At 46.9% G+C, this 13,566-nt stretch overlaps 2 protein-coding genes across 3 annotated transcripts in view; both read right to left on the reverse strand.

The window, feature by feature from the left end:
• AGBL4 (AGBL carboxypeptidase 4) overlaps window positions 1-13,566 on the reverse strand; it is a gene marked incomplete at both ends in the record, with an annotated part of 969,197 nt that overhangs the window by 189,642 nt on the left and 765,989 nt on the right. The window lies entirely within an intron of this gene.
• BEND5 (BEN domain containing 5) overlaps window positions 1-13,566 on the reverse strand; it is a gene marked incomplete at both ends in the record, with an annotated part of 47,985 nt that overhangs the window by 17,787 nt on the left and 16,632 nt on the right. Inside the window, one exon of the mRNA XM_084241701.1 lies at window positions 12,163-12,547. Within this exon, the coding sequence (XP_084097827.1) occupies window positions 12,163-12,547 (385 nt within the window). The remainder of the gene's footprint in view (window positions 1-12,162; window positions 12,548-13,566) is intronic.

Raw genomic sequence — 13,566 nt, forward strand, 5'->3', positions numbered from 1 at the left:
GTTCTCTTTCAAACACATGTGACCAAATTAGCCACAATAATAAGCACTTGCGCTAAAAGACAGCCTTGTACGATCTGGCGCAGATATTTTAAGTAACAAAGGAACTTTTCTCACTTTGTGGGAAGAGTAGGAATTTAAAAAAATGAGGGCTTTGATCCACTTCAGGTTTATTTTGGGGACATATATATTTCATGGTGAGAAACCTCTCAGCTGGGTAAAAGAAGCTTTTTTAAAAAAGCCTAAAAGGTAGTGCTTCTCTTTTCATTCAGTCATTCATGAGCCCATTCATCACACATCACACTGACTGCATCTCAAGAGCTAGGCCCTGTAAGAGCACTCGGGACCCTGACACAAATAAGGCATGTTCCAGTTCTGGAGAAGCTGAGAATTTAACGTGTGAAATGCTGCGAACTCACATACAAACAGTTGTGATTTGATGGACAGTGGATTTAGCATTGGAAAGTTTGCTTCTCTTTTAAACTTTACCTTTTAAGTCCAGGAACCTCTTCCATAATATGGGTACCACGGCCCCGAGTAGAGGGCGTGGTAAATGTTTGTCTGGCACAACAAATACATGACATTACACTATTCTCTACTCTTTTCTTAAATTGGACTAAACCGCCTGTTCCTTCCGAAAATTTTTCTAAAAAGCTAATATTGGGTCTCCCTGGTGGCGCAAGCGGTTAAGCACCACACCATGAAGCAATCCGCAGCCTCTACAGCATGAGTTCGATCCCTGGCCGGACAGGGAGCAACCCCCATAGCGCAGCAGACCTCTCCTGCCTCGCCTGCTGCTCCCCTCAGCAGTGTATTTCAGTCAGTCTGCCTGCTCTGCCCACTCTGTCTCTGGTGAATCCTCTCACCCCCTCATCTCTGGCCTGTACCCCAGCTCTTGTATGCATAAATGGATAAATCTTAAAAAAAAAAATAAAAAGCTAATACTTGTGTGATTTCCAAGAGGTTCAGCAATCACCTATTTTTGGATACTAACTACTATTTCTGATTTAGGGGAGAAGCAAATAATACTAAATTTTTCTAAAATAGTACTAAATCCTTTCAGTTCCTTGTGCAAATGAGTCTGAAGTTTTTCTGCTGTAGGTTAAACTTTAGTTTCTTCTTAAAGGCAGAATGAACCAAGTCACAATTCTTACATGAACACAGAACACCTACCATAGCACAGAGGTACATATAGCAGAAAGGGCAGGATCATACCTTGCTGAAAAGGGCCTGACCATGGGAACAGCTATGCCACAATGCAGGAAGCACATAGGGCCTTAGAAAGAAACAGGAAGATGGTCTAGCGCCAGGCAGGTGAATCCTACTCTGGGGATCCCATCACCTCTTCTCTAAGGCCACCTGGAAGTACCTCTGCATCTTTCTTGCCCCCTTATCCCCCCAGGGAAGGCAGGGACAAATCTGATATCATTCCTTCAGGGAGAAACTACTAAGCATCTACTAAGTGCCAGTCCTGGGAGAGGTGGCCTTGAGTGATTCAGTCCAGTACAGGAAGAGAAGGGCAGCAGAGCATCACCATCCTGTATGACTGACCAGGGTAAAGAAAAAGACCTAGGAACAGAAGCAAAGGAGGGGTGCTGCCATTGGAGGAGACCAGGAACGCTTCAGAAGGATGGACACACACTTCTAGCTCGGACATGTAGGGTAGACAGGCAGGAGCTCGTTGGGTGTGAAGGACTGGGCGGGGTAATTATCTTCATATGGGGAAGGCAAGTGGCACATAATTAAGGCCAACTGACTGACCAGGAATAATTGAGGCCAACTGACTGACGAGGAAGTAGCTAGGGTGACGATCTGCACAGATTTGGGGAGGGAGACTGGCTCAGTGATTTTGGAAAGTTCCAGGGCAGAGGTGAGTTCTGACTGGAGTTTTGATGGGTAAGTAAGGTCCAGGGAAGGGAGGGGAGGACCTGCAGGAGGGATAGGATCACAGTAAACAGTGGTCCTTCAGGGCCTCCTGCCCCTTTCTCCCCATTTTCAGAACATCTTCTGTGAGAGAGCTGGAGAGGGCTTTGGAGGGGAGACAGGGGAAGCCATCCTTTCTGGGGCGCTAATTGCGCCAGGTGCTGCAAACTCATAAGGATGCAACCTCTCCAGGAGCCAACACCACATAGCAGCAGACTGGAATGTACCTGAGAGCCCCTTCTCACTAGGGAGAAGTCCACAGCTGCTGAGTGGGTCTGAGGCCCCAAGGGAGTTAAGGTATTTTCCCTGCTTAGAGGAACTGTAGATACTTTCCCTGAAAGGAAAGGTGACTGACACCTACTGTCTTCTTTGTTAAGAAACTTAAAGTTAAAACATTTTTTTTAGGGCCTCCCTGGTGGCGCAGGCGGTTGAATGATGCACTGTGAAGCTGTCCGCAGCCTCTGCAGCGCGGGTTTGATCCCGGCTGGCCAGCAAGAATCCCACATGGCACACCAGACCTCTCCTGTCTCGCCCGCTGCTCCCTGTAGCAGTGTGTTTCGTCAGTCCGCTTGTTCTGTTCCCCGCTCTGTCTCCAATGAATCCTCTCACCCTCCCACACATCTAGACTGTACCCTGGTTCTTGCATACAAATAAATAAATCTTAAAAAAAAAAGAAAATAATTTCTAAATTAAAAAAAAAAAATTTTAACTTTTTAAAATGTATAATTCATTTAACTCCCCTGTGAGTGATTGTTTATTTAACCTATCCCTGGTTAGAAATAAAAAGGACAGCCACTGTCTTGTTCCCAACACCATCACGGTGTCCGTGGCCCTCCTCATGAAAGTGCTGAATGAAAGAAGTGAATCCTCCTGATAGCTCTACAAAATAGAGCCTATTATCTTTGCAGAGACTCAGAGAGGTAAAGTAACTTGCCAAAAGACACAAAGATAGTAAGCACTCAAATTTAGGAGTGACTCCAGAGACTTGCTCCTTCCACTCCCCTATACCTCCCCAGCTCACTGCAGTGTTCATATTTCCTAGGTTTCTCATGTAATGTCGGCTCTGTGGGACCCTCAGCTCATCTCTGACCTTCCCAGAACTTCACAATCATGTAGGAGGCAGAGGGGGAGTGTCGCCAGGATTCACGTCAGCTCTAAGAGCGCTGAGTCACTTTGTCAACCAGTGAGCAGGGAAAACTAACCTGGCTCTTGCCCCTCCCTCCCCAGCTAACTGTCTGGGCACAGAAAGCACTTGAAGGGTGGCGGGGGAGGGGGGGTATGGGGGGGTACGGGGGGGTGCAGATAGAACGGGTCTGCCCTATGAAGTGGCACTGAAGCATGGCCCTGCCAGAAAGCACACTGGCTGAGTTGTGGGGGAAGCAGGAGGGCATGAGAGTAAATAAGGCAGGTGTCACAAGGGCTGTCCTCAGACTTCTGAGGTGGTGCTGTGGGGTACAGTGAGCCTCCCCCAGACAGGAGTTGAATTCATCATGTGACTGATGTCTCTCAACCAAATCAATCCATCTGCCTGGCTTTGCTTGACTTCCCCTCAGGCCAGGAGTCCGTCCAGAGCAGAGACCATATGGGATTCATCTTTACTAAATGGTTGATTGGTCGGCATGGTTTAGAGGAAAAAAGAAACTCAGAGGTTGAGGGACCAGACCCCAGGTCACTCTACTGGGGAGGAGCCCACAGGTACTGTTTTTTGCTGGACGGGGCCAGTTTCTAGTTGGTCTTCCTATTTCTGCAGCCTCATCTCTCCCTCCTATCTACCTCCTCCCTGTCCAGGACGAAACTACTTGTAGTTTTTGAATAAATCAGTCTCTCTCACAACTTCAACTCTTTGTTCAGGCGCTCCTGTTGCCTGAGATACCATTCATTGCCTCTTCATTGAGACAGATCTATCCAGGCCCTTATTTGGGGGCCTTCTCCCACCTTAGCCTCCCTGCCCAAGTCACGTAAAGAACCCTCCTGTACACCCTCTCCCAAAGCTCTGGAACGCAGCAAGGATCACACTGCATTCCAACTGTCTCCTGAGACTGTGACTTTTTTACAAAAGTAACAAGATCCTAACTATTCGACTTCCTTGTGCCCATACAAGGCCTGGAAAGAGGAAGAGTCCAATAAATGTTTTTGCATGAAAACATTTCCCTTCAGGCAGAGCAACCTAATAATGGAATGGCCTGCCCCACAAGGCAGGGCATGAGCTGTCTGTCTGCAGGGGACTGTTTCAAGAGGCTGGGTGATCACGCCACAGGGAGGCTACAGAAGGTTTCCTGCCCTGTGTAGGAGGTTGGACGAGATGAACTTTTAAAAGACTATGGTGCTGGGGCTTCAAGAATTACCTCCAATCCAACTCTGAGCCACTTGGAGCAGCAAGGTAGGGTGTGGACAGTCGCTGGGCCCCGCTAACCCCTGGCTCATAGTATCCCTCCCTTTTGACTGAACATTAACCTTCCACTGTTTCACGGCAATGAATGTGTTCCAGTTCCATGTGGCATTGGCATGTCCTGTTCCCACTTAGGTTCTAAGTTTTTTTCATCTATAAAGTGGAGGTGAAAAGTTGGATTGAGTTATCTTTAGAGAGATAATATCTTTAAAAACACTAGGAATTTTCTGGTTGGTATCTTAAAGCCACATAGTTTAGCATAGCAGGAAACATCAAACCCAATAACTCAAGGGGTCAACCATTTCAGAGCCCACTGCAGTATATGAAAGGGGTCTCACATGAGGGCAGGCAGAAGACACGGTCACTACAGAGGCACAGGGGTTGGGTGCCTGTGAGGTCAGACAGCCTGTTGCAAGGAAATGCAAGACAGACCTCAGTTTCAAATCTGGTTCTACCATTTCCTGGTTATGTGACCGCAGGCAAGTTCTTTAATCTCTCTGAGACTGTTTCCTGATCTGATGATTCTGTCTACTGCTGAAGCTGTGCTATATATGAAAAGCATCTAGCATCCGGCCCCAAATAGGCACAGGTCTTCAGAGAGGACAGTAAGGAACACATAAAAACCCTTTTCCACCTCCACTTCCTCGGACTAGCAAATGCAGCAATAAACAAGTCTGTCCTGTGCCTGCACAGAAGCCAGCCACCAGCAGGCAAAGCCCTCTCTAAAGGGGCAAGCGCATTCCCATTCTGGCAATAGAGAAAAGCCCAGCCACTCGAGCATTGGCTGGCTGTCCAAGCAAGTAGCAAAGGGTCAACCTTGATTTGTCCCTCAGCTCCATCATCCTTGCCCCCTAAAAATGAACTTTAGGGAGAAAGAGGCAGGAGGGTCCTTCAGTGTCCTATCAGTTTGAAATCAGCTCTTAAAATAATCCAGGATGGATGTGGCTGATTATGAGGCAGTCATTAGCGCAAAAAGCCATTCAAAGTGGGGATGCTAAGAGAGACGATTTCAGTTCTTACTATTACATCTTTTCCTCCATCCAAGTTAAGGAGGCACAAGGCACCACCGGTGGTATTGACTCCACTTTGCCACTAACTGAGGCAGGTGGCAGGTTGTGGCATTCCTGGGTCTTGCCTCTAGGATGCAGACACGAAAACCTGACCCTGCAAGGATGTCTCTTGGTCATCCTCTTCAGTCCTCTCTCCAAGTCCAGCCTGTGTGAGCATTCTTGCTTATTGTGAGAATGAGAAAAAGGCTGAAGGAGATGGAAAAGAACTCTAAGATAAATAGGCTCCATGAGGCATGCCCTGGCAGAGAGGAAATTGAATCATAAACAGTGATGTCTGAAGAACTGTTGAACTGGGGTCAAAAGGAGTGGTTGAGGACTGGAGTTGGGAAAACGGGCGGAAAATTCTATAAAGAACAGACCACTGAATTTGAAATCCAATTCAGGAGTAGCTGAAAAATGGACTAGTCAAATATGATTTCTGAGATTTATAAAGGGGATGTAGCAATCTCCAGGAGTTACAACGTTTGACCAAAGGTTAAGATATGCTAGACAACCACATCTGTGCTCTGCTGTAGGACAATGAGGGCCTATGATGTGCCAAGCATTGCACACACACTATCTCACGTACACCCTCAAGTGATCCTACATCATTAATGTCAGGCCCACCAACTGCTTTCTGTATGCCAGTCCTTGAGCAGAGGTCTTTATATGCATTTGTTCATTTGATCCTTTTAAGAACCATAACTTAAGGGCTGGCATGATCATTCACTTTGATTTATAGATGAAAAAACTAAGGCCCAGAAAGTTTAGTAAGTTACCCAACATAACAAAATATTAGCACATGGGGTCCTGAAAATCCAAGTTTCTGATCTCAGGGACCTTTCAGGACCTTAATCACTGACTTGGCTTTCTTGCCTGTACGTGGTAGGCATTAAGATCGCCATTTGACAGAGGAGAAAACAGAGGCTGAGGAGGGTTAAATTGTTTGCCTGAAGTCGCACAGGTATGGATTAGAGGGCTGAGATTCAACCCCAAGTAACATCAAACCCCAGCTACTAAAGCCCAGACCGCCTCCTGTACAGGGGAGAGCTGGCAGGCGGCATTTGGCTGACATTAGCTGCCTTTTCAAAGGTACCATCAGAGACCTGTGCCTAAAGAATCCAGCTCAGACTGCAAAGGATTTTAAAGATCAAAGCTCGTATTTTAACAGACCTTGGGCAGAACACAAGGCACGAGCCCAGAGGGGAACAGAGGTGCTGGAAACGTGGCTCTAAAGTGCCGAGACAGGTCTGCAGGCCACAATGGCTTTCCCCTATTTCAAAACTTTCAACTAGCTTGTGATCTGGCCAACAGGGATGATAATCTCTTCTTTCCATATTCTCCTTTCTCAACTGAACATAATAATCCTTACTTGGGCCTGCAATGAGGTTATCAGAACAGTCCAATGAATTAAACATGCCAAGGTGCTTTAAAATTTGTAAAGCATATGTGAATAACGGTTATTATTCTTTTTATTTGTGCCTCTTCTGGTTAGACTTCATCATTTCCACCTACCTTCCTGAACAAAGTGCACATGAAATCTAAAAACACCACATGTCTCCCTCCTGCAATTGCAGCACCTGCTTGGTTCTGTCTGGTGTCCTGCTGTGCACAAGTCTTGGACAGTGTGCATCCTGAAGGCAGGGATTACATCTTCTCCCTTTTAAATATCTCACAGAGCACTTTTGAGCCTTTACTGAACTAGCATTACTTGAATTGCACCAAAATGTACTGAAATACCCTAAGTGGGACTTAACAGTGCTACAAACTGAGCCTTTATCTTAGCCATGGTCTTTGATCTCTACAAATAAGAACGCTAGGTAAGGAAAAACCAGAAGACCCTAGAATTTACACCTATTCACATACCAGAGCCACCCTTGCAACTGGCTCTCTACTATTCTGCTCCCCTCGTCCCTCAGAATTCTCTGCCAAGCACCAGTTTATTAAATATAACTCTAGCTTGTGAATGTTTTCAAAAGGGACTGTCATGTTCATGTCTATATTCCCAGTCCCTGACACGGTGCTGGTACAAAGCATATACTCAATAAGTGCTTTTTGAATGAATGAATGGATTTATGCACAAATAAATATGTACTTTTAAAATGAGAATATCGGGCCTCCCCGGTGGCGCAGCGGTTGAGCGCTGGGTTGCGAAGCTGCCCGCGGCCTCTGCGGCGCCGGTTCGATCCCCGGCTGCTCCCCGGCCACCGGAGGAGGATCCCATATGGCGCGCAGACCTCTCCTGCCGCCCGCTGCTCCCCTCAGCAGTGTACTTCCGTCCTTCTGCCTGCTCTGCTCCCCGCTCTGGCTCTGGTGAATTCTCTCACCCTCCCGTGCTTCTGACTGTACCCAGTGCATGTATAAACAAAAAACAAACAAATAATAAATAAAAAAAAAAAAAAAAAAAAAAAACATGCCTCTAAAAAAAAAAAAAAATAAAAAAAAAAAATAAAATGAGAATATCTTTGCTTTTTGTGTCTTCAGCATTTACTTCTTTGGGAGAGTGGGCAGGAAAGGCCAGTAAAGGAACAAGAGACTGGTATTTATCAAACTCATTAGCTAATTGTACATACACGTTCCTCATTGAATTTTGCCCCTGTCACAGAGGCCCTGGGAGAAGGGACCCTAGATTAGAGTGAGGTTCCTTTCATCAGAGAGGTCTACTTCCCATGCTGAGATCATAGAAAAGTTCTGTTTTACAGAGAGAAGATTTCTTTGGGGGGTAGGGAGTTAGGGTAGGTCAACCCATGTCAGTGACAACGAAGTTGGAGGACTCAAAAAGGCCAGATGGGGCGAGGATCAGAAAGGCAAGCAGGACCGGGTGTCTGGAGAGCCCGGCAATCTGCCATTTGCTGGGCTTGTTTCCTCATCAGCAACATGAGGGCAACAACCTCCATCCTCTCCAAGTTCCTTCACATCTCCATGTTCTACAGAATCTTTGCTGTTAAAACCATCTTGTGTTTGAGATATGAATGAAAGAAGAATGAATAAATGCACAAATGAAGACGCCATTGGTTAAGTCTCTGAAACATCTTCTCATACTATGTTGCTGTCATCCCCCCACATACTGCCCCAGCCTGCATAGGCTGTACCATCACAACTCCTGCCAGGGGACCTGCTCACTACCCCAAGTCCCCACAAGGCTCAAGAGGCCAGGTCTCTGCTCTATGCCTCCTTTTACCTGCCACCTGCGGGACCCCAATGGCTGGGGGAGTCAGCAATAATTCTTCTAGGTGGGGAGCCTTTGAAAACAGGGCATCTCCTGCCCTTCTCAGGTCCCTCATCTCTGTATTTGTTTGTTATGGGATGGGTGACCCAATATGCAAAGACAAAAGACCCTTGAGCTGGGTCCCTAGGTGAGGTAGACAGGTGTAAATACACAAAGACATAAGCCACCCTGAAGCCAGACCCCAGAGGGCTGGGACAGTGCAGCCTGGGCCACACATCAACCTCAGTCCAGGTCATCTCGTTAGAGGACACCTAAGTTGAGACTCAGACAGGGCCTCTAGGTCACGTTCTGGCTGCTCTCAGGAGCCTTGTCACAGGCTCCTGAGTAGTATGTACAGATGAGGGGCTGCTCTAGCAATGGGGTGGCTGCCCCAAACTAAGTCCATCTTCAAATGTTAGCACCCCCACCCCGACTTCTTACTGCATTTTAATCACATGCTTATATGTTTACATCCATCAGTACATCCTGGCTTCCAATGCCTTAGTCTTCTTTGTGTCTCAAGTTCCTAGACTCAAAAAGTATATGGTCAGTGTCAGCTGACTGACTGAGTGAACAAATGCACAAACCTATATAGAACCCCACTGATCCTCTGTCATAGAAGATCCCGAGAGGTAGAAGTTAGTTGACCTGCCCAAGGGCATACAGCCAATAATTGGTTTGGGGAGTGAATGTTAAAAAATTAAACAACCCTGCCTTAGCCACTTGTTAGTAATGGTGTGGAAAAGGAGCTAAGAGTAACTGAACATCAACTGAATGCCAGTCACTCTGCTGCTTCACAGGCTATACGGGGAATTATTTTTGTTTTACAGATGAGGATGCCAAGGCCCAGAGGCGCTCTGCTTAGATTGTTTCTCACTCTTCCCACCCACCCACTACTGCCTGGATAACACAAATTTGGCTTTCAGGCTCCAGCTTAGAAGTTATTTCAGGAAGACTTTCTTCCCTGATCCCCCCAAATTCAGTGGGGAACTTCTCTGCTGTCCGAAGCCGATGCCTTGTCCCTGAGGTGGCATTTATGCTTGGTGCTGTCACTGATTATGTCAGCAGCTGTCTCCCTCATCAATCCTTGAGTTCTTCAAGGACAGAGGATAAAGATGATATCTTAAACATATCAAACGCTGACCACTAGGCAAAACTCCAGCAAATAGCAGGAGCCCAGCTATATTTGTGAAAGAAAAGAGGGAATGAGGGAAGGCAGCAAGGAAGAAAGACAAGGGAGAAAAGAAGGCTCCCAAGCCTCAGAGCTGGGAAGTGGGCAAGATGGGGTTTGAATCCTCGTGAAAACATACAACCTCTCCTGAGGGTACAGACTTTTTTTTTTTTATTTTTATATTCTTGTCGATTTTTCTTAGAACGTGGAACTTCATCATTTTTCAATTAACACGTGTGATCAATGGGCGCTGGGGTTTCACAGGTCAGGGATAGTAGGAGTGACTTTTCAAGACCTGAGGGCCTGAGTAGGGGTGCCGCCCAGGGTGGGTGCTCCACACAGACTCGTGGCTTGGGCTGATTTATGTTCATGTCATCCCACTGTGTTGACGACAGTGATGTATGCGGATCAGGGAAAGGCCAGCTACCAGCTCACACAACGGCATGCACGGCCCATGGATGCGAGAGCCTGGAAAGAGCCAGACACTGCAGCTATGGTCAGGGCCAAGTTTGTCTAAGTGTTTTAAGACTAAAAGAGGCCCGCTCATGCAAAATGCAGTCTTCCTGCCCCAGAGGTTTAGGAGTAGTTTCAGGAGTTCAGAATCCATTCACAGTCATGCAAAACAGGCAGTTTCTCTGAAAGTCGAAGTAATTGAATGGAGAGTTTTTGCTGTTATCGTGCTTTTTGTCCCCCAAGAAGGTTGCAAAAGATGTATCATACAGCTCAAAATGAAAATAAAAATGATTCATCTGAAGACCAGGACACACTTTTTCTCTGAAAATTCCAGTTCTCTCTCCATCTCTGACTTTTCCTCCAAGACCAAGACCACTTTCACAGAGTTTTCTTTTTTAGGGTTTCTCTTTGAGATTTAAATTTGATAAAGAAATTTGGCAACTTTTTCAGTTGTGCGCCACATGAGACCTTTAGTGTCACTGTGCACCTATGACTATGGGAGAGTGGCCAAGGTCAAGTTTGATGTGGTGAATGGGGACATGACCAGGCTAGGGATGCAAAACTTGGCTTGAGAGGAGCTCTGTCTCTGCCTCCACAAGTGACTCTGGGTAAATCCCAACCTCAGTTTCTTTCCTTGTAACAAGGACATTAAAAGGCCTCTTGGTTGACTCCCTGAGCCATTCTGAAGATCTACTGAGACACTGCCTTGGGGATACACTTTAAGAAGTAAAATGCACCTATCAAGTAAAATGAGTAAGAGCACACTTATCGAAAGATCAGAAACATTGATATCTAGTATCTAGACATCAGACACCTCCCTTTTTTGAGTACAAAATTATATTTGGCTTAAACTTTGGGGATAGAACTCGTGTTTTTGGACTCTAGATTATTCCCATTTTAGACAAAGCAAGCTGACTCAGCATTAATGACTGTCCTCAGGGAATGTGAAGATTATGAACTTGTGCTATACTAACTTCCTCAATACTGACTAGCCGCTGTCTGGATTACTATGTTCTGAAAGAGTGCTTCTCTTTCCTTCCTGTTAAGCAGTCACTCCTCTCTGTGGTCAAGGCTGCCATCTATCAGATGTCCCATGATTCCTGCTTCTAAACCACATTAGATGAGAAAACCTAGAAGTCTGTTTTACAAAACTGGCTTGTAAAAATCAGATGTAATAAAAGAGGCTATGGAGTTCTATGAGCAAAACGAAGGAGTTGTATATATCTTTATATTAATCTTCCTAAGGTTAGAGGTCTGCCTGATAAAAAATTGGTTAATGTTTCTCATTTCTACCAAAATAAGTTCAGACACTCCAGGTCCCTAGAATGTTGAAGACCTTCAACTGTCTGTCCTCAAACCACTGTCACAGTATTCTCTTCTTAGTATGCTCCAGATGTCTTCCCATACTCCGGGGCTGCTCCCCTCAGTGCCTCCTATACCAGGAAACACAATCTCTGCTTCAGGGCTCAGTTTGGGGCCCGGCACCTTCCTAAAATCCCCCACAGCCACAAATAACCCCTCTCCATAGTTTGAACTCTCCTGTGATTTTTCCCACATGTCTCCCATGGCATTTATCAGCTGCTGACTTAATACACTTTTTCAGAATCATGTCTAGTTCTCTTTACTATCCTGAAACCTCCCAGGAGAGGTTTCCTGTAACCGCTAATACCGCCTCTTGCTAAATGAATGCATAAATGAGTGGTGGCAAGTACTGTCAGCTCTTGTGCTCTGAGTCACATTTTCCCATGTTCCCCACCATGTTCTAGATAGCCAGGGTTGCTGCATAAGCTTCTGCTGGATTTACTGTGGGAGGAGAATGACTCGACTTTGGGGTGACTGCTAAGCCAAGTCTCTGCCCTTCCCTAGCCTCAGGGGCACTTGGCCTGCCTCTCTCTCACTCACGCTCACCCAGAGGAAGGTGGCACAAAGCATCCCGCGCTGTGAGGGGTAGGTGGCCTGCTGGGGCACTCACCACTGCCAAGCCTCAGAAGCAGAACATCCTGGAGCCTCCGGTTGAGGTCTCGGAGTTCCTTCATTTCGGACACAAGTGCTCCATACTCCTTGAGCTTCTTGGCCTGCTGTACCAGCTGCCTCCGAGTCCGCTCCAGCTCCTGCTGGAGGTGGCGCATCTCCTCCTGCTGCTGCTGGTAGTTACGCAGCAGCTCCTCGTACAGAGCCCGGGGCACGACGGCATCTTCCAGACTGTCCATGTCCTCTGTGCCCGGTGAGGCCTCCACGAAGACCTCCTCTGGACACGTGCTGTGGCCTAGGCTCAGGCCGTTCTGCTTCTCTAGCCGAGCCACCACTGCCTCGATGCTCTTGTGCGCCACTTCGCTCGGCTTCCGCCCCTCAGGTCTCTGTGTAGGACAACGAGAATCAGTTCAGGCAAGGGCAGCTGGGACTTTCTTGGACTGCAGCTCAATATTTCCCCAGACAATCCTAGAATCACAGAACCACAGAACATCAGTGCTTGGAGAAACTTGTGTGAACACTTAGTCAAAGCCCTTCACTTTACAAATGGGGAGACAGAGGTCCAGAGTGGGGAAGGGTCTTGCTCAAAGTCACACAGTCAGTTAGAAGCAGAACAAGGACTTTGGTTTCCCAGGACAGCATTTTTTCCACTCTGTCGCTCTGCCTCTTGGAGGTACATACTACCATGACTGCCCTCCCCAGCCCCCGTTCCCAGTCCCCACCCACCGCCTGGGCAGTGAGTGGCTCATAGCAGGTGAGTATTTGTGGAGGATCAGTGAGCAATCTGGCCAAGCCCTCCCAGGGGAGTCACCACTCAAATCAAATCTCTTCAACAACAAAAACATGAAAGAAAAAACAGGGTGAAGGGGAGTATTCTACAAGTAACCTTTTACTCACCAATGCTTTAGTTGGGAAGGATGCAAAGAACTCTATTCTAGGGCTGGGGCCTTTCTTATTTTTTTCTGTCTCTCTACTGTCTATTCAGAATGTGCACTTGGCGGGGGCTTGATAAATGTTTACTTAACTAAAAAGTTCAAAGAATGCTAGTATCAAAGGTCCCTTCAGCTTAACTTCCTCATTTTACCAGGAAAATGAGGCTCAGAGCAGGAAAGGAGTATACCTGGGGACACACAGCAAGCAGCAGACAGTCAGAATTTGGAGCCCAGCTTCTAGTACTAGTCCCTCTCTCACAATGGGGCTTGGGCTCTGGCCAAGCTCTGCAAGACAGTGGAGACAGTTTGCTGAGAAGAGATTTATCCAGGACTCTGCAGAGGTTGGGGTTTCAGCTGCCTGAGGAAATTCCAGCTCAAGTGGACAAAGCTCCCACTGAGTGGGAGTGGGAGTTATAGGACTGACTGAATTCTACACTGAGGGCAGAAGGGCTGTGAGCTTTCCTACTGAGAAC

This window comes from Talpa europaea (assembly GCF_964194135.1).
Source record: "Talpa europaea genome assembly, chromosome: 9".
Lineage (NCBI taxonomy): Eukaryota > Metazoa > Chordata > Mammalia > Eulipotyphla > Talpidae > Talpa > Talpa europaea.